Source organism: Rhinopithecus bieti, unplaced genomic scaffold, assembly GCF_001698545.2.
Source record: "Rhinopithecus bieti isolate Rb0 unplaced genomic scaffold, ASM169854v2 scaffold_21542, whole genome shotgun sequence".
NCBI lineage: Eukaryota > Metazoa > Chordata > Mammalia > Primates > Cercopithecidae > Rhinopithecus > Rhinopithecus bieti.
This window is the reverse complement of record NW_016810483.1, coordinates 2,390,713-2,413,687: the sequence shown is the minus strand read 5'-3', so window position 1 is coordinate 2,413,687 and position 22,975 is coordinate 2,390,713. Positions and strand designations below refer to the sequence as shown.

The 22,975-nt window shown below is 39.7% G+C and overlaps 1 protein-coding gene across 15 annotated transcripts in view; it reads right to left on the bottom strand.

Annotated features, from left to right (window-relative positions):
- The window catches only part of FOXP1 (forkhead box P1), a 639,921-nt gene that overhangs the window by 22,649 nt on the left and 594,297 nt on the right, over positions 1 to 22,975 (bottom strand). For all 15 annotated transcript variants that reach the window (XM_017892176.1, XM_017892168.1, XM_017892169.1 and 12 more), the window contains 2 exons: positions 21,537 to 21,624; positions 8,665 to 8,748 (listed from right to left, as the gene is read on the bottom strand). In XM_017892176.1, the coding sequence (XP_017747665.1) occupies positions 8,665 to 8,748; positions 21,537 to 21,624 (172 nt within the window). The remainder of the gene's footprint in view (positions 1 to 8,664; positions 8,749 to 21,536; positions 21,625 to 22,975) is intronic.

Genomic DNA, 22,975 nt, shown 5'->3' with positions numbered 1-22,975 from the left:
AAAAAAAAAAAAAAAAAAAAAAAAAAAAAAAAAAAAATTAGCACTGTTTCAATTTATCTTTCTTACCTTCACCTTAAAGTACCGTTCTTACAAATACTAAAAGGGATAACCCTTTCCCAAAATTTGTTGGAACAGAAATGTTATTTTATGTCTGGCAATGCTGAAGAATTTGGTTGTTTTCAGCGTATGTATAACTGTTTATATGCTATCTCAGATACACAGACCCAGCCTAAAATCCAAAAAACTTCAGCAAAGTAGGCTTACTTGGTAACATTTTCTCAAACCAGATTTCAAATCACTTACCATAGTAAGTCTGTTTCACCAAGTCTGATTCACCATGCTACAGTCAGTCTTAAGTACAAGGCAGTATTTGTGGAAGGTATTAAAAATGAGATTCCTCTGAGATCGTAATCAAAGAACTTATTAAAAGAGAGTTCCAATATGTTGGGAAGACTCGACCTTTACTCACACTCAGTTAAAAAAAAAAAAAAAAAGAGGGGCCATGAGAATCTTCTCTAATATGTTTGAGGAGAGTTTCATAAAAAAGCAATGAATCTGAAGAAAAAGATCAAATATCATGAAGAAATACTAATGGAAAAATGTAAACATGGTGCTGGAAACGGAATGTTGTGAGCTTTGAGTTGTGCTTTCCTTTTTATTTTCAGCATAGAATGTTGACTCGGTGAGCAACAGACAATGTCCGTGAAGAGCAAGCTATGGAGATGGCACTGCCCTTACAAATGCACCAGCAAGCTGAGCAGATGCCATGAGTGGCTTTTTCTCTATAGTGCTGGAAACCGGGTTTTCTGACACACATTTGCAAACTAAGTGTGAACAGTTCACAGTAGCAGCCGCAGGATGGGGCAGAGCTGAGAAGCCAAGGGGGGAAGAGTTGGGGCTGACCTCTTCTTCACCTCCGGCCTTAATCACTGACCAAGTGCAGCAACAGTACGTATAAGCATCAGCCCAAGCAAAGGGTCAAGGAAATTAGTGCATGAAAGGCGAACGCTCATAAATATACAGCTTTTATAATTCAGATGCTGCTAAGCCTAAGCATCTTAGAGCACTTTGGAAAGTCAAGGGTAACATTTGTAAAAATCATGTTTTAAACCACCTGCCACTGTGTGGTCTCCTTTAATTCTCATACCACCACTAATATCTGAGATGTTATTACTCATACTTTACAGATAAGCAAACTGAGGCTTGGAAAGGTTAAATAATTTGCCCATATTCCCAACCCAGAACCAAAGTCAAACCAAACACCTGTACGATTCTAGATCCTTTGTATAATCATCTTATGCCTAGTTAATGGGAAAAATGAACACTAACCAGTTTCATTTCTCTGTATGCTCATTTTTGGAAAAGATTCCGTGCAGAGCATTTTATCCCTGCTTATGCATGACATTCAACACATGTAACTGAGTAAATATAAGGCAGTTAGTCCTACAATGACAAAAACAGGAATAAAACAGTTAACTGCTGCCCTTGAAGGGCTTACCATCGAACACATACGTCAGTCAAAGGGCAAAGGTACACAGTAACCACAAAGCAGTTCTGAGGACTGACTGTACTTCTTGGCTTCTCTTTTCAGTTTAAGAACTTTTCCCTAAACACTGTGGCCTTCTTAAAGATGCAATGAAAATTACAAACACAAATGTCCTGCATGCATGCTCCCTTCCAGTTTTGGGAGGAAGATCACCAGGTTAACTGGGTTCCAGTTTCATTGTCAGAAATCAAAACTCATTCAGTAAGTGCAAGCCCATCTTTTTGGGTGTTCACAGCTAAGAAGAATAGACAAACCCCACAGTAAAATGTCATCAAATGCCAAAAGGATGTGAGTCTTGTAGCTTCCACCAAGATCTCACCAGTAGGACTCTCTCTACCAAAAAAGAGTCAACAGCGAAAAATAAAATCCCTCCAAGTTAGCACAATCCACAAAGGAAGAAATGAAGGTAGAATTTTCTGGAGGCTTTTGAACATTAGCAAGTGGGAATAAACATTGAGCCAGAAGAGGGCAGAGAGGGGGCTTACCAGGCTTGACAAATGACACCGTGATTCACACCCACTGCTGGGCTGTCTCTAATAAGCCACAGAGGAAGCAGCCAATCTCAGCTAATTACCAGATAAAAATGTATTGTAAGGACTCTAATTAGGAGACGCGGATGGAGGTGATCTAATGATTAAATGCTGCATTCGACTGACCCCACCATCAATGTGCAGTGGTGCAAGATGTCACTGGAATATTTTGTAGAAACAGTAATTTTATTTCGAGGAGGGGAGGCAGTAATATTTGTAATGATGGCTATGAGGTAAACTAATTAAAAGACAGTTCCTGGAGGAAGAGGGTGGCTGAGAGCAGCTGTGGCCATTCCAAAACCAAGTGCCAAGTCTCAATAGAGGAGCTGCAGTCAAGTGGAAAATTTCTGCCTGACCTCTGCCCTTGCTATTAATTTGCAGGAAAACTAATGACACATATACATATTCCCACAAAATTGTTCTAATTGCTAATTTGCCAAAGGAGCCCAGATTCCAAATTAAACATGACTGTAGCCTGTGAGGGAAGGAAGAAGAAAAAGCTGTACGCTCCAAACACAGGGTGCTTTGCCACACAAAATCACTTGAAGACTGAACCAACAAGTTAATGAAATGTCAACCTTGTCAACTAGTATAGAAGTTTCTTAACTTTTAAACTTCTGTTTGATGATCACATGCTTGTCTTGAGGAGAAACCATCTTCGAAAGGGAAAGTTGAGAGAGAGAGAGAATGGAGAAGAAAGATTCAAAACAGGCTCTGTGTTCAAACCAAACCTTCTCTTTTAATTAAGGCCTCTTTGAAAAAAGTGTGCCCCCCTAAAAAAATTAATTACACACTTAGAACAGAAGAGCACATGGGGAATGGTGTGGGTTTTTGCTGTAATCTTGAAATATTCATCTTAATTGTAAACTATTAATGTAATCATCAATTAGAAATGAAAGCATATGTGCTTTGTGTTTCTGATTGCAGTTAAGGTTTTAAAAGATAATTTTTTCTGGGGCACGGAGCAGGAAGGGAATGGACTGGGAGGGTTTCTTTTCCTGATGGAAAGCCTATTTTTCTTATTGTGTTCATTTTCTATTTAAAAGAAGTTGCTATGTTTAGAAGAGTCAGTAACTCTGATATGTTCTACATGGCAAGTTTCCATCATGTGATGATTTCAGCAAAGATAATCTCTTTGAAACTCTGGCCAAAAGTTAAATTCTTATGTCATTTAAAATTTGCTGTAGGGTTTTATTTTTTATATTTATTTGTTTCTCAGGCATCAGCTTTTCTTTTAGCCATCGAAACTATTCCAACTTGGTCGGCTACCCACTATTCTGCTTAGTCTTGTTTTTTTTTTTTTTTAATTAATCTTTAGTTTTTAACAGTAATCTCCCCTCCTGTTTAAAGATGATGAGTCACTCACATTAAAAAAATAAACTGCTGATGTAAACCCCTGACAGAAACAGACTTGTAAGTATTCCCATAAGAACTCATTTTTATTTTTGTTTGTGCTCTTGCCTCACATGAAAACAGATTCTGAGAACAAAAGACAAACCTGAAACCCAAACACCAAGGGACACAACTGCGTAGTAGGGACTTTCGGGCTCACAGAACTTGTTTTTCTGCTCTTGGTTTTACTGGCCTGAGCCAGCTCAAGTCCTGCTTTAACTGCGTGGCGGTGTCATTTCTGGGCATGAATCACTGAGTTCAGACGGCCTTTCTGAGGCTGGAGGGACGTTACCAGGCCGTGTGGAGGGCAGGACAGTGGGTGGCAGCTGAAGGCCTTTGTTACAAGCCTTTGCTTTCCTTTCCTTTACCATCTCAGCCTGGCCCTGTTTTAGAGACGCGTGCTCGTGGAAGGTAATGACTTAGAAGGTGGTGGTACTGGCAAGGATACTAAAAGCAAAACAAAACATTCTAGTTGAAAGGTTGGGGTGGGGGGCACTTAATGAAAACAGTATATAAAACAGCTTTTGTGTGGTGTGCCTAAGAATCCCTTTTTATGACTGCTTAATATTATTTCTCCAACTCTAAAGCAAGGACTCGGGCAGCCCAAATGATCCTTGAAGAGTTAAAAGACCCTTTTTTTTTCGGGGGGCACTCTGTTTTATAGGAGCTAAAACTCTTTCAAAACAGTCTTAATGGCTATGGTTAGAGGAAAAGAAAATCTGTAAAAATGAAAATCTAATACTGTATTTCATTCCAAATATCCAAGTTCCTGTAAGTGCTTTATAAGATTTTCGTCAAGAAGGATATACCACCTACACTATAATTACGTGCCCACCAAATCTCAAAGAATGTGGTTTCTCCAGAAGCAGAAGTTGTTCTCTGATGTGCAGGAATACCCTAAAGCAAAGCGTACCTCTCATGTACTCAGTATCATAAAATACGATTTACAGTGTTTTCCTGACATAATGACAGAGAGTGAAAAGTCTTTTTAAGAAATTCGTAGCAATTTAATAAAGTCATCATACCACAGACATGTTTCTTTTGTTGTTTTGTTTTGTCCTCTTTGTTTTCACTCCCTCCCCAAATGAAGTATCCTGGCAAATTCTCCACAGAGTAAGCATGGAGAAATTCACCTCCAAGCAATACATCTGGGTGTTTACTCTGAGAATGTTTACTGAGTTTGGAACAAAAGAATATCAGTCATTTTCATTAGGGCAGTTTACTGTTGTTTTTTGCTTCTCTTTCCACAGAAAAGAATAGAATCTTTTAAAACTTAAATAACAAGAAATGTGGCCATTCTAAATATAAGAACTGCTTTTCTGCTCTACCTGATAGCTAGAACTTAGGGCTGCTCTGGTCAACTTACACATACTACATATGTCCACGCAGTGTCCAGTCTTAATAAAATTAAAACTTTGAAAAGCTTGTTGTTAACTGATGTTGGTTATTCCTTTCCTTCCTCTACACTGATCCTCACCAATCAGAGGGACCGATTTGTGCACCCACTCTTAAGCTAAGGAAAGGTTCACGAGGCTGACCTCTTACCATTGCTTCCTGCTCATCTTTTAGGTTTCAGCTTAGACATCATTTCTACCAGAAGTCTCCCCTGACTTTATCATTCTGGGTCAGCTGTTCTACTTACAGGTAGTGCAATTCACGGAAAGTGAGACTGTGTGAGTATGTATATAGTTATTTGTTATTTCTTTTACCAGGCTCCAAACACCTCCACGGCAGGGATGGGCCTCGCTCATGCGACTGACTACTCTGTTCAGTATGTCACATACTCAAGACGTATTTGTTGATGGAATAGTTTGATTTCAAATGTAGGAATTCCCTTTCCATAACCAACTTGCACCTTGAGTCTTTGGTTTTGTTCTGAAAGGAAGGTTTTACTTAGGTTTAAAGAGACGTGACAGCAAGCAAGAAGAAAGGCTGTCGAAGGAGTCTGAGGGATGGGAAGCCCCTGAGCTCCTGTCCCAGTTCACTCATAAGCTTCCTTCCTCAGATCCATGTCTAAAAACTTGGGCACCTTCCCAAGATGAGCATATCCTCTAACTATCCAAATCTGATGAGTCCCACAATAGGATCCAGAAAATGCGTCTATGAGCGGATGTAAAAACAATCTAAGAACATTTTAGCAGTTTCTTTGATGCAAAGAAATGAGGACTGGTTGGATGATTGGATACAGCAAATGACACTTAACACCCAAATGGCATTTAGTGAAAAGCAACATTTACAGCAAAGTATTCTATCACTTAGTGACTAAGAATTTTAAAATAAACACGAGGTTTCTTTTACAAAGAAATGGAAAAAAGAAAAAGCTTCATGAACTTACTGGCAAGGTTGTAAAATCAAAGTCCCCACCTATGATTAGATTTGAATCCTGGTGACTGCTTGTTTCAAATCAAAGATTCTAGAAGGATACTCATTCAAACAAACACCATGCATTCTATTATTTAGGGTGGAATAAATTAATTACAGACTGCAGAGACTATTTTGCACGTGAGAATTAGTCACCAGAAAGCTCTGGGCCCTTAAAGTTGAAAGCATCAAGGGTTTGCTGTATGTGTGCGCCCTTTTTTTTTCTCCTTTTGGCAAAGAAGTGGAAATTTATGCAAAACATTACACGTCTACCTTTTATAATTAATTTCCCAATGCCTCACCTATACATATTTTAATAATTCCTGATTTATAAGATGGTATCTGTAATAAAATTTTCTATTTTCCAATAAATGAAAAGAAGGCAGGTTCACTCCGACAACAGAGTGTCACACAATATCTGCTTGTCAGGCACCAATTTTTACTTCTTACATGTAAGTTAAAGGATAAGGAATTTATAATGCTGCCTGTGAAGGGAACCACTTTTCATACACAAATGTGATCTTTTTTTTTTCAAAGGGTAATACAACAGTACATTTACATAAACTAATCCAAACAATCTATGTATTTGACAATGGCAAACCTCACACAGACGGCCTATTGTTGGTTTACATCTTGGAGTTCTTTATATTGGCTTGTAGCGCTGCTCTAGCTGTCAAAGGTTTGACTTGGACTCTAAATAAATGGTTATAGAAGTGCTGTGCAGCGATATTGGACTTCTTTGCAAAAGAAAACCTGCTGTGTATGAATTCAAAAGCTATTAATTTTCAGTCAAAATATTCGTGCCTATTTCTTTTAATAAAGAAATACTGTGCTGAGCTACTAAGAGATAATGTTGACTAGTGGTAGAGAATTTTCAATAGAGCAGTTAAAAATAAATTTAGTAGGAGGTCCCCTTCAAAGTTATAATTTTCTAGAATGTAAAACATTTTTTTTTAAATACTAATCAAGACAAACCTTCCATCCCTGTTCACTATCCCCCCCACCCCGCCCCATGCTTTTCCCTGTTTACCGGCTGCTTAACACTGGTCCTCCATGAAGAATCCAGTGGTCCTTTTGTGGCCCACGGGGGCTTACATACATGGTGCTCTCTGCCAACACCCAGCCCAGTCACTCGCCAAGTGCCCTACGGGGTTTTGTAGTTCCTTTAATTGTAACCTTCCTCTTCCCAAGGAGCCCCAAGATCCACACCTTGGGTGCTGGGTCCAACCATTATCCTATCACTGTTTTTGATCCGTGGAAGAAGACAGAGATAATCTCATTCTTGTTGCTAGGTGCAAAGACTCGAACCCTTCAATCTGGGAAAACCATTCCATTAAAGCCATCTTAAGACTTTCAGAAAGTTCCAAGGCAGTGAATGCCCTGTGCAGTCAGCTACACTTCTTCGAGATAACTTCAGCCAAGTCGTGTCAGAGGCTCATCAATTTGCTTAGCTGGGTTCAAGATCTTTCCAAAATCCTCCTTAGAAGGAGGGGCTGTTAGAAACAGCACAGTTGACTACTGATGCCACAACACTGAATGAGCTGGTTCTTTTTTTCCTTTCTTTTTGGTAGCCTACACATCCAGTCCTACAGCCATTTACTGTAAAATACACGGAAACTAAGGACTCCTTCCTAGTAAAAATGGATGCACGAAGTGTTTAATGATTTTATGTCCTATATCTCAGTAATGTGTTCTGTTTCAGACATTAATTTTGCCTGCCAACTGCATCTTGGCAGGCTACCATATTTGCTGGGTTAATAGTCTGACTCCGTTTTATTTCTATCACCATAAATCATACATATATGGGTGTATGTTTGCTTTATTTATAGAAAAAAATCAGTCAAAACAGATAAACCAATACTTTGCCATTACGCTGCATCATTGCATATTGATTAAAATTGCTGGTACTAACTATAGATTGTCAACGCTCAATTAATTTTCACACAGTGACTCCAAGCAAAATCAAATAAAGGCAGTGTACCTTTAAATTTTACAAATCTTAAAATCAAGAAGCAAAGCACTGTCTCCATTTTGAATAATCAGTTAAAGCTACTAGGAGAACTTTGGAAATGTAAGAGAAATACGACCATTAAAGAGATCGATTTATTACAAGAGGTCCAAGACAAAGTTTTAGGTTCAAACACGATCCTTCTGCTTCGATATTAACAGCCTGTGCTGGGATGACACCCTTCAAGGTCCAGTAAAAGGGAACAAGGCAAGAAAGAGGAGATTCTTACCAATCAAATGTAATTTCAGTGTACTGTGTTTGGTCTCCTAACTGTGAAAGAATAATTTTCATTTCAAACTCCTCAGTAACCACTAGAGCCTCTCCATAATTTAGCCTCTGACTATTCCAATAGTAGGTTTCCTATGTCTTTCCTCCGTTAGAGTTAGACTGGACTAGTCCCTGCTCTTTTTCCTAAACACCACTGTCTCTCAGCTTACCTGAGCTGAAATGCCCTTTCCTTTGCTGTCATGGTTTAGCTGTCTTCTCTGTGTTCCTACCATTCAGAAAGATTTTCTTTTTCCAGGGAGCTCTCATAATGTATTTCAGTACCTTGCCTGGGCACCAATCATTCTGCCCTTAAAGAAGAGCTGGGTGCTTGGGTCTTATGGGCAAGGACCATGTCTGAATCATCCTGTATCTCCCCAAATGCCTAGCATACGACCTTCATCATAAAGGGTAACCAGAAACAGTCACATGAATCTAATGCCTTCAAAACTCAAAGCTCTACCAAAGTAGGCTGGTCCCTCCTTCCTACGTTTGGGGTGGGGAAGTAGAAAAGGAATACTGTACATTTTGCTTTTTTCCCCTTGGTGGGGATCAGTACTTACGGGCTGAGGGGCGGCTTTGGGTTCTGTAGACTTCACATGCAGGTGGGTCATCATGGCTTGCAGGCGCTCTTTGTCTTTTGCAAGCTGGTAGGAAGAAAATGCTTTGTTATTTCTCTGAATAAAGATGCATGACTCTTTTAACACCAAAAATGATACATATTACAAATTACGCTATGGCACCATAGCACGTGATAAAATCATTTTCATTGTTTGTTTCTGAAAGCTACATGACCACTGCCAAACTCGAAGTAACCGGAGGTGCTGGTGTGCGATTTCTCAACACTAGATGCATTAGACTTTAACTGGGAAGTTCTAGACCTGCTGGCACCACGCAGTCCCATGGAGCATAGACAGCTAAAAACAAATGTGAATCATGCCTATTAACCAACCTTATTCCTGAGAAAAGCCAAGGGAAAACGAGCTAGGTAGCTAAAACCCATACATTCATCTGTTGTGGTTGTGGAAAAACTCCTAGACAGATGGATACATTTATGCAAAATTAGCTTCATCTTTCTTAACAGGTAGGCATAGATTAAGACAGTGCTGGCAAGTGATATTAGCAGGCCAGGAGCAGGCTCCAAGGGATGACAGGTTCCCATTTTCAAATGAGTGTAGAATAAGCTTGCTTATTCATTTACTCAAGATTTGAGTACCTGCTATGTGCTAGTCTCATCTTAATAATTTAAGTGTCCTTATTCCATAAAAAACGATCTTCTAAAGTCACACAAGTTTCTAATTGGATATACACAGTAGGCACTGAAATACTACTTATTGGAAGCTACATCCTTCATGCTTTGCTTGGACTGCTTTAACTCGATATTTTCAATAGTTCAAGACATTTGGGCATAGGGGACACATAACGATTACTTCTGTAAAAGAAGTGGGAAATACATCCCCTAAAGATAAAGGGATAGTTAAGAGAACAGCTGTGGCATTTAGGGAAAATGGAGAGGAGATTAATATGAGAGAGAGAGAGAGAGAGAGAGGAGAGGGAGAGAATGCAGTTTCATTTCAATACTTTGGTAGATCATTTGTCCAAAATAATGCCTTAGAATTAAGGAGGGACTCATTAGTTCTGTCACATAATTAACCTTAAATCCTTTAAAAATCAACAGTTTTTTAAAATCTTAAATTATTCCAAATAAAAAAATGACTTTATCTATTTCAATACAGTTATTTTCTGGGAGAGGGGACGGGTCGGGGATTGGGAAAGACAGAGAAAAAGGAAAGAGCACAAAGGGAGAAGGGAAAAAGCTTTCAGCTTATCCCTACTGGATGACTCAGTCCTCAGCCATATCACATTTGATTTTTTTTTTTCTTTTTATTCCTTGTGGGTTCAGGGAGGAATAATTAAGAGAGAGAAAAAAAAAAAAAAAAAAAAAGGCCGTACAGTGTTAGCATTTATCTTTCACAAACAAAGGAAATGAAAAATGATACCATATTAGGAGCCACTTGATGTTATTCCTCCCTCTGTTCTTTAGTAAGTTATGAACAGCCCAAACTTAAAAGATTCTCTGAACACATAATGCTATGCTAAAGGAATTCAGTTTTCCAAAGAGGCTTAGAACAATTAAAATGTTGGGAATGCTATTTTCTGCCATTATTATTCATTTTGTAATGTAAGTATCCTAAGCTTTTGATGTCAAATACTCAGACTTTTAAGAAATGTTTTGTTTTAAAGTTATCAAAGGGCAGAAGGAATTTAAAGTTATCAAAGGGCAGAAATTAACTGTATTTTTCTTAAGAAGAAGAAGTAGTCTGTCATGCTGAACAATACAAATTAAAGGGTGAGAGGTGATATTTACTGAAGTCTGCTGAATATTAACTGTGACTTAATTTGGGGGTAAACAGTGTTGATGTAGCAATTATAAAGACTAAGTGTGGTACAAGGAAAATCCAAATCCCGAGCATTTAAAGGAAACATCTCCTCCATATTTCTGTCCAAAGGTCTACCAAGCTGATCTTTTACTGGTCAGCCAAAGGTAGCAACACTACATTGCAAACACATACCTAGAATTTGTATACACGGCCACTTTCATAAACCCTGGAGGTAACTGCCATCGGAAACATTTTCATATTTTTCCATGAGCACACTGCTTAGAATTCATCACCAATTCTGAGAGTTCTCCAGGAACCTCAATGGTACCACCCTAGCTCTGCTTTTCTAAAAGATGAACAAGGTTACAGAAAAGGCAAAATCTAACTTTTGGTTTTGTTTGGTTAGTGCAAACTAATGTGTAGTATCATATTCTTGAATGAGTTTAAGACTTTAAATCAATTATAGCTCTAACACAAACTGTTTTAACAATTACAGAAACCCGCCAAATTCAGTTTTCTTTTTTTTAGGCAAAAGGCTAAACATTCACACCTATTGAAACCACATCCTGTCTACAATGTCTGTCTTGCATTTGTAATACTAACTGCTCCTTCCAAGAGCTTTCACATTCTTTATTACTTTTTATGCCATCATCCCATGGGCTCACCATCGCCATCAATTTTCACGGCATCCTTTCATTATTAAAATATGAGGTTTGGACAAACATTTAATATTAGCAAGTATATTCCAGCATTTCCTCTTAAACTATGAATTCCATGAAAAGCAAAGAAAAGGAGGTTGAGACATTCAATCCAAAGGCCCACTAAAATTTGGTTGACAAATTAAAAAGAAAATTTGTGTGGAAATATCAGAAGAGAATTACTCTCTAAAAAACTTTCCCAGTGGGTATGGAATGAGTATCTAGCATAAAGGGAATGACAGTGGCCTAAACATTAGAGGGAGCTGTTTGTGCAGGGGTCATTTTAATCTACTGAGTTTGTTCAACCGTTCCGTAGAACTATGGCAGGGTGAAAACGGTTAAGGATGTGGACAAAACAATCATGCTGTGCTGTGTTCAAATCCTGGCTCAGTGACTCAACACATTATGTAACCTTTTTAATTACCTAGTTTCTCCTTCTAAATATGGAATGATCATCTCTGAACTCTGAAGGGGTGTTCTGAAGATCAGAAGAGTTCTTGCACATAATAAGCTTAGCAAAATGACTAGTGCTTCACGAATGCTCAACAATTTTCTCATTTTTTTAAAAAAGAAAAGTGAAATTGATCCAGTGTATCTAGACTTGTCCTGGCTGAGGATATGTTTGAAATCTGGATCTGCTTACCAGGGGTTCAGTGGAGTTTGCAGCTGGGCTAACTGGGAAGAGAAATAATTTTGATCGTTTAAAGAATGGAACAGAAAGCGAAGGAAAGATGAAGCCCACTTCTTATCAATTTGTCTCAGGTTCTTACTGTAGCTTCCCCTCATCTTGGGCAAATATTTTTCTACCCTTTGGCTGAAACAGGTCATCTGCTCTTCTCTAAGCCATGGCCTCAAATTAGGTTTGAGATAGTCTGGGCTGTGAAAGATCAGAATTTGTGTATTGCACCCGAGCCAACTGATAACTGCCAAAGGCTAGGAGTTCCATTCAACATCCTCAAAGATACAAACTAAGATTAAACTCATTATTTTAACAGAGAAAAGGGAACATGGTTTGGGGTTCATTTAACATCACCATTTTCTATGTTGTCAGGAGGACTAATCATTTTAAGGCCAATTTGGCAGTTCTTACTCGTGAGAAACAAAACTCTGCTGAAATAAATGAAGGGCTTGGTATGTGTAAAAATGCTAGACTTCTTGAGGACAGATGAGAAGAAAGGGCCAAGACACTCCTTTGATTTAACAGAGGTAAAGGCTACTGTGGCTATTTCAAGTCCCTTAGCCCTATTCTGTTTTGTAACTGGGGAAACTGAGGTTTGCAAGGTACACATATCGGAGGTCAGGGAACTGGGAAAGGGCAGAAATAAGACTAGGGTCCCAGTTATATGGTGCTTAGTCTGAGTTTCCCACACTAGTGTGATTCTAAGAATCACCTGGGACAATAACTCAAATCATAGGTCATAGTCTACCTCCCCACTCTCATGCTGAACTACTGCTCCCAGAGTTAGATGGGATTTTAAATTACGAAAAGAAAGTGTCTTTTCAAAGAGTCTCCATGGAAGGGGGGCACATGGAGTTTTAAGAGGCACCTACATGAATGGATGAGTTCAGATTATCCCATACAATGATGATCTCCAAGTTAACCGACTGGGGTCTCACCTAAACATGCTGGAGCCAACACTCCAACGGTGAGACCTGGAAGTAGGTATTTTTAAATAAGGACCCCAACTGTCCAAGTATAATGAAGTTAAATGGGAGACACTACTCTCTGCCATGGATTGAGAAGGCCTTCAACAGTGGCTGTATACATTTCCTCAGGAGTTTTGTATACAATGATGATCCAAAGAGATTAACCCGATTTGGGCAGAGCATATCCAGTAACACTGGATCTCTAAAGGTCTCTAAAGTACATAGGATGAAAAGAAGAAAACAAGGGGAGAAAAGCAGTGACAAGAAGGAGCAGAACTCAAATTACTCTACCAAACTGAGCATTTACCAGTTATTTCTGACCCACCTCGTCCAACTATGGCTTCAGAACTTAGTACCAGTGAAAAACTTCTGAATGATTTCTTTCACACCAACTACAACATTCAGGTGGTGGCCAATATATGGCTCATTTCACCCCAATCGAAGAATTTCCCTACTTTTATTGTACTCTGTCACCATCTTAACATTCCTTACATGTGATTATTAAAGACTCTCTTGACATTTAAAGCAGACACACACTAATACTCAGTCATAGTCTAGGAATTCTAATGCTCCCAGAGTAAGGCAGGATTTTAAATTATGAAAAATAAGTGTCGTGGTTTTCACAGAAGGCCATGGAAGTGAGAAACCCAGAGACTCACTCTCTTCTTTTTCTCGGCTCCGGTTACAAAGCAGTCGCAAGATGGAACTACCATGCTGTTAGGACCTCTCCTTCCCCGACATGCTCAGGGCTTGTGCAGGAGGCTCTGTGAGGCCGCTGGTATAGGAACTGTCCTGAGTATTGCCTCGAATAGGGTTAGACAGGGCCAAAGGGGGATACATTACAGATAATAAATTTGCTAAAGTCTAGGAGGCTGGTGTGATTACAAATAGCACCACTAATGGTACAGTAATCACATGTAAAGTTCGTACAGTAATTGATTTGTGTTAGGATTAATGTCTCCCTCTGCTACTGAAACTTGTGCACTTTTCTCCCTGCTGACATTTTCTTAGAGCTTACAATTCCTGGTGTAGATGATTTGGGAGATGTTGGAGTGATGCCAGCATTACCGGACTCCAGCCTTGCTTTGCTACCATGGATTGCCCATGACAGAGCTCCACGAGGCAGAGGGGCATGGCCCCCAAAGCCAGGTTTTAAAACCAGTTCCTTCATAGAGCCCAACAGGGCCACAATGATCCTCTGGGGGAAAGCATAAGGCAGGATCCCACAATGAAAGGAGCACAGGCTACAAAGGCTGGGTTAACCTCCTAGGCTCTGCCCTTATTCGCCATTGGCTTTAAACAAGTTAATCGGACCTCCTAAACCTCAGTTTCCCTATCTGGAGGGATCCCTGAAAACTATTTCTTTGACTCTTAAGAAGCCAGTGATAGTTAAAATAACCATGGATTTAGTAATACCTTCTTAAAGAATAAGAAGAAACACTACATTAAACACACTCATTAAATGTAAGACATACATTAATTTCCAAATGTTATATTTTTTCTTTTAAAAAGTGACTCCTGGCTGGACACACTGGCCTGTAATCCCAGCCCTTTGGGAGGCCGAGGCAGGTGGATCCCTTGAGCTCAGGAGTTTGAGATCATCCTGGCCAACATGATGAAACCTCTCTCTACTAAAAATACAAAAACAAGCAGGGCATGGTGGCACATGCCTGCTGTCCCAGCTACTCGGGAGGCCGAGTCAGGAGGATCGCTTGAACCCAGGAGGTGGAGGTTGCAGTGAGCTGAGATCCTGCCACTATACTCCAGCCTGGGAGACACAGCAAGACTCTGTCTCAAAAAAAAAAAAAAGTGACTTTTAGAATCAAGGAAATAGGGTGGTGTCTACCCACAGAGGGACTGTGGGGACTCCAAGAAATTGGGGACAGAAGGCACCTCCGACAGTGCCCTGGCACACAGCAGGAGCTCAATAGCTGGCCAGTCAAATGGTGTGCAAATCAGATGAAATAATTACAAGCAGAAGATGGGGCATTCCATAGCTCTCTCCCACTGCTAGTGGAGTAGGGTGACCAACTCCTCCCAGCTTGCCCAGGATTTTTCCAGTTTTGAAACTGAAAATCCCAACTCTCAGGAATCCCTTCAGTCCAAGAAAGTAAACTGGGACAGCTGGTCACCCTGTTTTGTGTTAAACAGACAGATGAATTTTAAGAGCAATATATTCTTCCACTATCCTTTCTTCCTTATCCTACAATCTAGGCAACATCTTCCATGGCTCCCTTGGCCTGGAATGTCCTTGCCAACAACCCTTTCCACTGTCACCTTCCCCAATCCCTCACCCCTTGCTTTTAGAAACTCTGCCTGGCAGGGAAGTTAAAGGCATCCTGGTTTTACCCTACTAGGTTGTGTAGTACAGGAAGAGGCCATGCCACCTTACTTATCTGCATCCAGTGCTCTCTATATAACAGGTGCTTGATAAGTAGTGACTGAATGGAACAAAATCTTTAAAGAATAAAAGGCACACACACCTCTACCCCATCTCCTGCCAGGCAGATCAACTTTGGTTTGGTTGATTCCTTTTTCCCTTGCCTGCTGTCAATATTCATTTTAAAGGGCCTAGAGGCTGAGGGGTTGTAGGAAGCCTGTCCTGAACCTGCCCCCATGACACATGATGAAAACATCAGGACATCTTCATCCATCAGAGAAAACATATAGCAATTCAGCAATGTCACATGATCATAGAACAAATTAAAACCACTATATGTGGTCAGAAATATGTATCTGTAACACCACTGTCTCAGCTTCCTAAGTGAAGTCAATTCTATCAGATTTTTTTTTTCTGTCTGTGAAATCGGATGGTTTCCCCATTCCCCCAAACGGAATTACAATCCAGCCACCACTGCAACTTTTTGTGACATCTCATCTTTAGCTTAGAGGCTACAAGAGTTCACATGAATGTCCCACCTAAGAGGACCCAAGTAATCTGGATTCATATGAATTTACATCCCCAGGCCCGTGGCCGGTGGACAGTGGGTGCCCAATATTGCGGAAGCTTCAAGTGTTTCCTTATAATCCTGGCCATGGCATTTCTCAGTAGTGAGTTCTTATCCTCAAAAACTTTGTACTTCCTGTGTCTCTGTCCATCTGTCGTGATGGGGGTAGAGGGAAGACTGCACATTTCATAACCTATATAAGATTATGTATAGTGATTATGGGAATTTTCTCCACTCCATTTCTAACTCATCTCCTTGTCTGTACATCATTCCAGAAGAATCCGTCAAAAAGGAACAGATGAAATCTTACTGCATTCCCTGACTTCAAAAAGCCATGTATGTCATTGACAAAATGATTTTGTGGTGTCTGTCTCACTGTTAGGTGTCTATGTGTATAGTATAAGGACCTCATACACTTCTCCGGGTTTACACTTTTAGACCCCAGGTAATAGCTGGGGTCCTTTGGTAAAATGTTTAAAAATTATAACTGTCTTCGGAATAATGAAATGCAGTAAGAAATGTTTGAAAAGGCTCAGAAGGCCCACTGAGATGTCTTCTTCACTCTTCTCTAAATGAGACCAGTAGAAGGTTGCAACAAGAGAATGGAATTAACCAACCCTTCTCTGTTAACAAGCTCTACACAAACATTCTTTCTACTGCTAAGAAAACATTCACCATATATTTTTATATCTCTCAACAAAAATTTAACAAATATAGATGTACCTTGCCTTTTGTAATTGATATTTCTATCGAAACTTTGGTTTTGTAAATCAAGTCATATTTTGTGATTTTTTTTTTTTTTTTGAGACGGAGTTTCACTCTTATTGCCCAGGCTGGAGTGCAATGGCGCGATCTCAGGTCACTGCAACCTCCACCTCCCAGGTTCAAGCAATTCTCCTGCTTCAGCCTCCCAAGTAGCTGGGATTACAGGCATGTGCCACTGTGCCCGGCTAATTCTGTATTTTTAACAGAGATGGGGTTTCTCCATGTTGGTCAGGCTGGTCTCGAACTCCCAATCTCAGGTGATCCGCCTGCCTCAGCCTTCCAAAGTGCTGGGATTACAGGCGTGAGCCACCGCGCCTGCCCGGCCTCAAGTCATATTTTAAATATACAGGGACAGGACAGCTCTCATGTACAGTGCTGATTAGACAGTCTAAATCAGTCTCCATAACCCATTGTCTTTATTTCTGCCCAGTTGCCTGAAATCTCACCAGTACAGCCTTGAAGGCTTTTCAGTTTAATTCAAGTGTAGTATTGTACAGATAGCTCTACGGAGGGGAACATCTCTAGCCATTATCCCCTATGGCTAACAGTAGTTATTTTGGAAAAATTGTATCTTTCTCTTTAGGGAGGTTTGTCTGACAGATCAGAGACACAAGGGCCTTCCATTTGGGGTAAAAGGTTTCTGGGGTTTAAATTCAAGGAGGCTGTCTAGGTACATAGCGCTTAAGTGACCTTCACCAGCTTTGGTTACTTCTACAGCTACTGTGCCCTCTGAATTCTCCTGTGGAATCCTTTCATGATGACCCTCTAGGTTAGACAACCTGAACCTCCGTCAATGTATATGGTAAGATTCGATCTGAGCTTACTGGGTTTGTTTTTACAATGGGGCACATGTGTGGTCTATCTTGACCACACGTGAACACTTAATTACCGTGCTGCAGAGGGAGGTCTTGCAAGTCTGAGTGGCAGGGGTGATTTCTCCTCCTCCTCTAATACAGTGATCATCGCCCTTTGGGAATTGATGAAAACTTAACTGCTCTTTCCTGTAGTGCTAAGTGGTACAAATGTTTTTCAAATTCAAGTTAATCAATGATAATTTTATAACACACTTTGAGAGATACTTGGAGGTTCAAGTTTTTCCTGGACTGATAAATGCTTTAAGAAATATGAAGTAGGCCTTGGGTCAGTAATGTGCAGGTCATCCCCTCTAAAGGAGGTGACGCACCAGTCTGTGGCTGAGAGAACAAGGGAGGGACGATGCCAACAGAAAACAGAAATAGGCTGTTTGAGGACAAGTACACCTCTTTAAAGTATTCCTGCTGCTGGAGGGACCTGATTGCCCCAATAACTCAGGTTCTATGGGCACAATGACTGGTAGTCAAGTAAGTTAAAAAGTATGTTTCTAGACACTGGTACATTAAGTGGCAAATGGAACAGCACAAGCCTAGCCATGCTGAACTGCAGAGAAAGAGGAAGCCTATAAAGAATAGATTCCTTTGAATATAACTGTACTATGTCCCAAATGCCCCCATATGTGGTAGGTCTGCAACTCAAAGACTCAATCGAATTAAGGCTTCTCTTAACTGTGTCTCAGGGAAAGGGTTCTTTAAATACTAAAAATTGCTAACATTTTCTTATCTATTTCATCTGATCGAATGGTAACTAATGGATATAATCTGCTTTGGCTTGGCCCCTTTCTAGCATTGAAACTCTCTTTTGAATAAATTTCTGGTGTTCTCAAGAACCTGTTAACGTCAGCTAGCGCTGTCCAATGAATGGACAGTCTCACTAGCAAATTATTTTGTAGTCTATTCTTCCTTCTAGACTGTAAGAACTTGGAGGGCAGCTTTATCTGTTTTAATCACTGTACTTTGCAGTAGCTCCAGCAAGATTCCTGCTATCTGAAAGGCTCGAAAATGCTTGCTAAATGGGTAAGTGGATGGATGAATGAATGGGTGGGGGGATGAATGGATGGGTGGATGAAAGAATGAATGAATATCCCTCGTCCAGCTTTCCATGACCTCCAAAACTGGCAGGCACTTGCCTTGTGAAGACGCTAGTAGGGAAAACTGACCCATGCAGGAGACTAGATTGGTTTTATACACCCTGGCTACAAGGAAGAGATAAAAGGGGTGAACAGAGCTTTAGGCAGCCAGAACCTAAGGGGACAAGCTGCTAATACTGTAATACAAATTGTTTTTCTGATCCTCTTGACCAGGGGTGCCTGGCAAACTTCTGTAAGAGCCAGATCATAAATATTTCAGCTTTGCAGGCCATGTAGATTCAGTTTCAATTACTTGACTCTCCCTACTGTAGAGAAAAGCGGCAATAGGTAATAAGTAAATGAATGGGCATGGGTATGGCTGTGTTCTCATATAATTTTATGTATGAACACTGAAATTGGAATTCCTAGACTTTTTACCAGTCACGAAATAATGTTCTTCTTTAGATTTTTCCCTCAACCATTTAAAATATAAAAACATTCCCTAGCTTGTGAGATTTGGCCTGAGGTCTGTGGGTTGCTAACCCCTGCTCTCAACGAGATCTATGTCATCACTCTGATAATTCCTCAAGCTTTGCAGAAATAGAACACGTCAGAATTAGCTTGTTATCCCTTCCTCCATTACAGCAAACTCCCCCACAAAAACATTACGAGGAACGACCACATTATACTAACTTCTGGCCAGATCATCTTTGATGTCTATCACAAGTTGAAAAACCTGCCTTCAGTTTGATTTATAGCTGAAGGATAAAAGGAAATCTAGAAATAAATGCGATCTATAAATAATCAAAGAATCCTTATATGTTTGTACTACTTCTAGGCCACACCCACCAAAAAAAACAACAAGAAAGCTGCCAGGAGATAAACACTTAATTTATTGATGATGGTCTAAATCTTTTCCTTCTCCTAACCTCTTTTTGTGGAGAGCGAAGAATAATTCATAAAATAAATGCTCACTTCTTCAGTAATTAACAATGGCTGAACACTCTAATCTGTAGTCTAGAACGGCTACCTGACAAACCGTGACAATTCTGGTCAACGATTTATTTTAGCCCATCATTAAAAATTTAACGTTATCAAATAAATAAATGCAGAAGCTTCTATCACTTTATAAATACCACCACCAATACGTACAAATTCAGGTAGAAAGGTAGTTTATTCTTTCTTTATTTTTGAGACAGAATCTCACTCTGTCTCCCAGGCTGGAGTGCAGTGGCACAATCTTGGCTCACTGCAACCTCCGCCTCCCGGGTTCAAGCAATTCTTTTGCCTCAGCCTCCCGAATAGACGGGATTACAGGTGCCCGCCACCACACCTGGCTAATTTTTCTGTTTTTAGTAGAGACAGGGTTTCACCATATTGGCCAGGCTGGTCTCGAACTCCTGACCTTGTGATCCGCCTTCCTTGGCCTCCCAAAGGGCTGTGATTACAGGCCAGATCTTCCAGTTTATTCTTTTGAATCCAGTTTGTCAAGGGCTGCGTCTTAATCATAAAAGAACTGTGGGGGTGGGTTACATCTACTACTGTTTTTTTCTTCTCAATAAACATGTTAATGTAAAGATGTTTCCAAAGACTTATTTTAAAATGTTGAGATTTTATGATGTGCCCTTTTCCTGTGTAAATATCTTACTGTTCTAATAAGTTTATATCCAGAGTTTGAATGGAAAATATTAACTGGCTAACAAAATAACTTTTGAGAAAATCCTACTAAAAAATGTAATTTGTCATGTAAGATGATAACTAATTTAAAAAAATCTTTTCTATCCTGAAAAGTCACAACAAAAGTTTAAGTGTGTTTTGGCTGATTTTCTCCGCAACTATTTGAAGCTGTAAATGACTTAACTCAGTAAAATTCCAAATGTAATTATCTTCTGTACTTAGCCTAGGGCTCTCCATATATCTCAGCATTGCTGTCTTGCATACAAAATAGGCTTTTCGATGGCTGGTAACAATATAATGTACAACATTGTTTTAATTTCCCCTAGTCGGCTAACCTCTTGCCTACACTGAACCAGCCAGAGGAAGAAGCCACTGTGAGTCATCAAGCACTCAAAAGCATTTTGGAACTTGGCTGCATAAATGGGGTTTGCAGGGTCAGGCAGTTGCAATTGTACATTTTAATAATCTCCATTTCTGACCCAATTTTTACTTTTAGAAACTAATTTTCTATTAATTATACCAAGAATGGAATTATTGTTAAAATATGGTAGTTTATCAAGTTATACCCGGAAGTACAACTCACATTAAAAAAAACTCCCCATCTCTCACACTGTGATTCCCAGGAAAACCTGCAAACTTCATTTTCCCTAGTCATAAAGCACATTCAACATAGCCATTGTTTCTAAATACTAGATTAGATATATATAAATATATATATGATATATACATTCTATATTAATATATCTGATTATGTGCATGTGTGTTTAAGATGTGCACGGTGAACTCTCAATTATTCTTAGTGGTGGAGAGAAAAAAGGACAATGCAAAATGAGAAATAAACCCACATATAACTTCCATTGCGACTCGGGAAAACATGGCTTTGTGTGTGCTGCCTTGCCATCTTGGTCTCTCGCTCGCTCTTTCTCTCTTCATTCACATTCATTCTCTCAATCTCTCTCTCCCCGGCTTGTCTTCCTAGCTCCAGTTTAATCATATGAGCGACGTCGAGGACTTACACCGACAACAGATAACCAGAAAATGCAAAGGAGAAGTGAGAAGAGAAGGAAAGTGAGAGAGAGATGGAAACATTCAAAGTGGCCGCTGAAGAGTTGGCTGCATACACACAGGTGCCCAGAATTTGGAAACCTCTGAGCAGCAGTTCCAAGGCGTGAACTGAGGCTGAACCTGCCCAAATAGGTAAAAAATAAAATAAAATAAAATAAAATAAAATAAAATAAAATAAAATAAAATAGAGGACAATGACAGGTTTTGGACCTTCCATTCAATAATGAGTACACAGGAACTCATTACAGAACACTACAGAAATTTGGAATTGGAGGCATACTGAGGTAATATTAAAAATAAATGTGGTTTTACCTGTAGCTCTAACTGCTGTACAACCTGCATTTGTACTCTACATTGGGCTGTACTTCTATCGTCCAGCGCATGCTCACTGTTGAGATGTCTGCAACAATACATAGAAAATCATTAAGTGAAATGGAGAAACAAAAAGGAAAATATAAGTTACCAGGATGTTTAAGCATAAACTAGGCAGCGGGTCTAGCTCCCAGGAGACAGTAGTCCAGGGGGTGGCCTGCCCGTTCCGTCCCCACCCTTTAATGCTGTCATTACGTATAAAGTGGCACACACTGTTATCACCCAAAGAAAAGTCTTCCAGGGAGAAGTTCTGCAGGACATCTGGAGATAACCGTTTCCACACAAATAAGTTTAAGAAATTCAGCCAGAGTGGCATTTCAAGACCACCTCAATGGGCAGCAATCAGAGACAGGGCCTACTAGGTATTTCAGAAGAGTCTAATTTGTATGGGTTGGAACAGGATCATCTGACCACAGGAAAACTGACTTCATATAACTGATGATACATCCATGTATTGAAATGCATTCACATGAATGTCAGAAATGGCAAAGGGTAGAAAAGCAACTTTAAACATATGAAACCTGAAACATGAGCCTACACATGCAAATTATGTACCAATGGTGAGGTAAGGGGGAGAAATGCAGACAATTATTTAAAAGGAAAACTCTGCCTAGGTTCTTGATTGTTAATGGTCTGGATATCCAGTTTATGGATGATTCAGGCCACATGCTGAGTATGCCTGTCTTGTGGTCCTTTTACTATTTATTAGACTTTCCAACAGGGAAAAGGCTAACAAATTGAAATTTCAATCAGTTTTAGCATATGCAGGAGCTCTGGTAATCAGAGGGCTGAATCAAAGCCTAAAGTCTTGAAAATAAAAATTCATGTCTCCACATTACTCAGTCCTTGCTTACTAGTGATACAGCAGACTTGATTCTATAACGAGATATTTGCCTCAAATTCTATGAACAAGATCTTCATGATATTTAGGCCACATTACAATTTGGATGTAAGATAAAAATAGTCTAATACTTCAGTAACAACAACAACAGGGACTGCTGATTTTTAAGGCTTTTGGGTGCTACCCTATTTCAATTTTTTGTTCTAAATGTGGTTTGAATCAGAGATTTAAAACCCAAGTCCGTAACCCTTTGAAACAACTAAGTAAAACAAATATTCACCTTTGGTACTTGACTAGGTACAATTAAAGTTCACTCCTTTGTTAATGCATCTCCTCCTGTTTAACAGCCCTCAAAATGTAGTTATTTCATGTCCTAAAACTACTTGTAATCACTTTTACCTTAAAAACAAAATGGATACAAATTCTGCTGTTCTTCATACTTATCTCATCCTCGCTCCCCTCCAAAAAAAGCAGTAAAGAGGAGACATTATGGTGAACAACAGTAACGCACCTTCAAGATATTACCTCCAATCTTAGG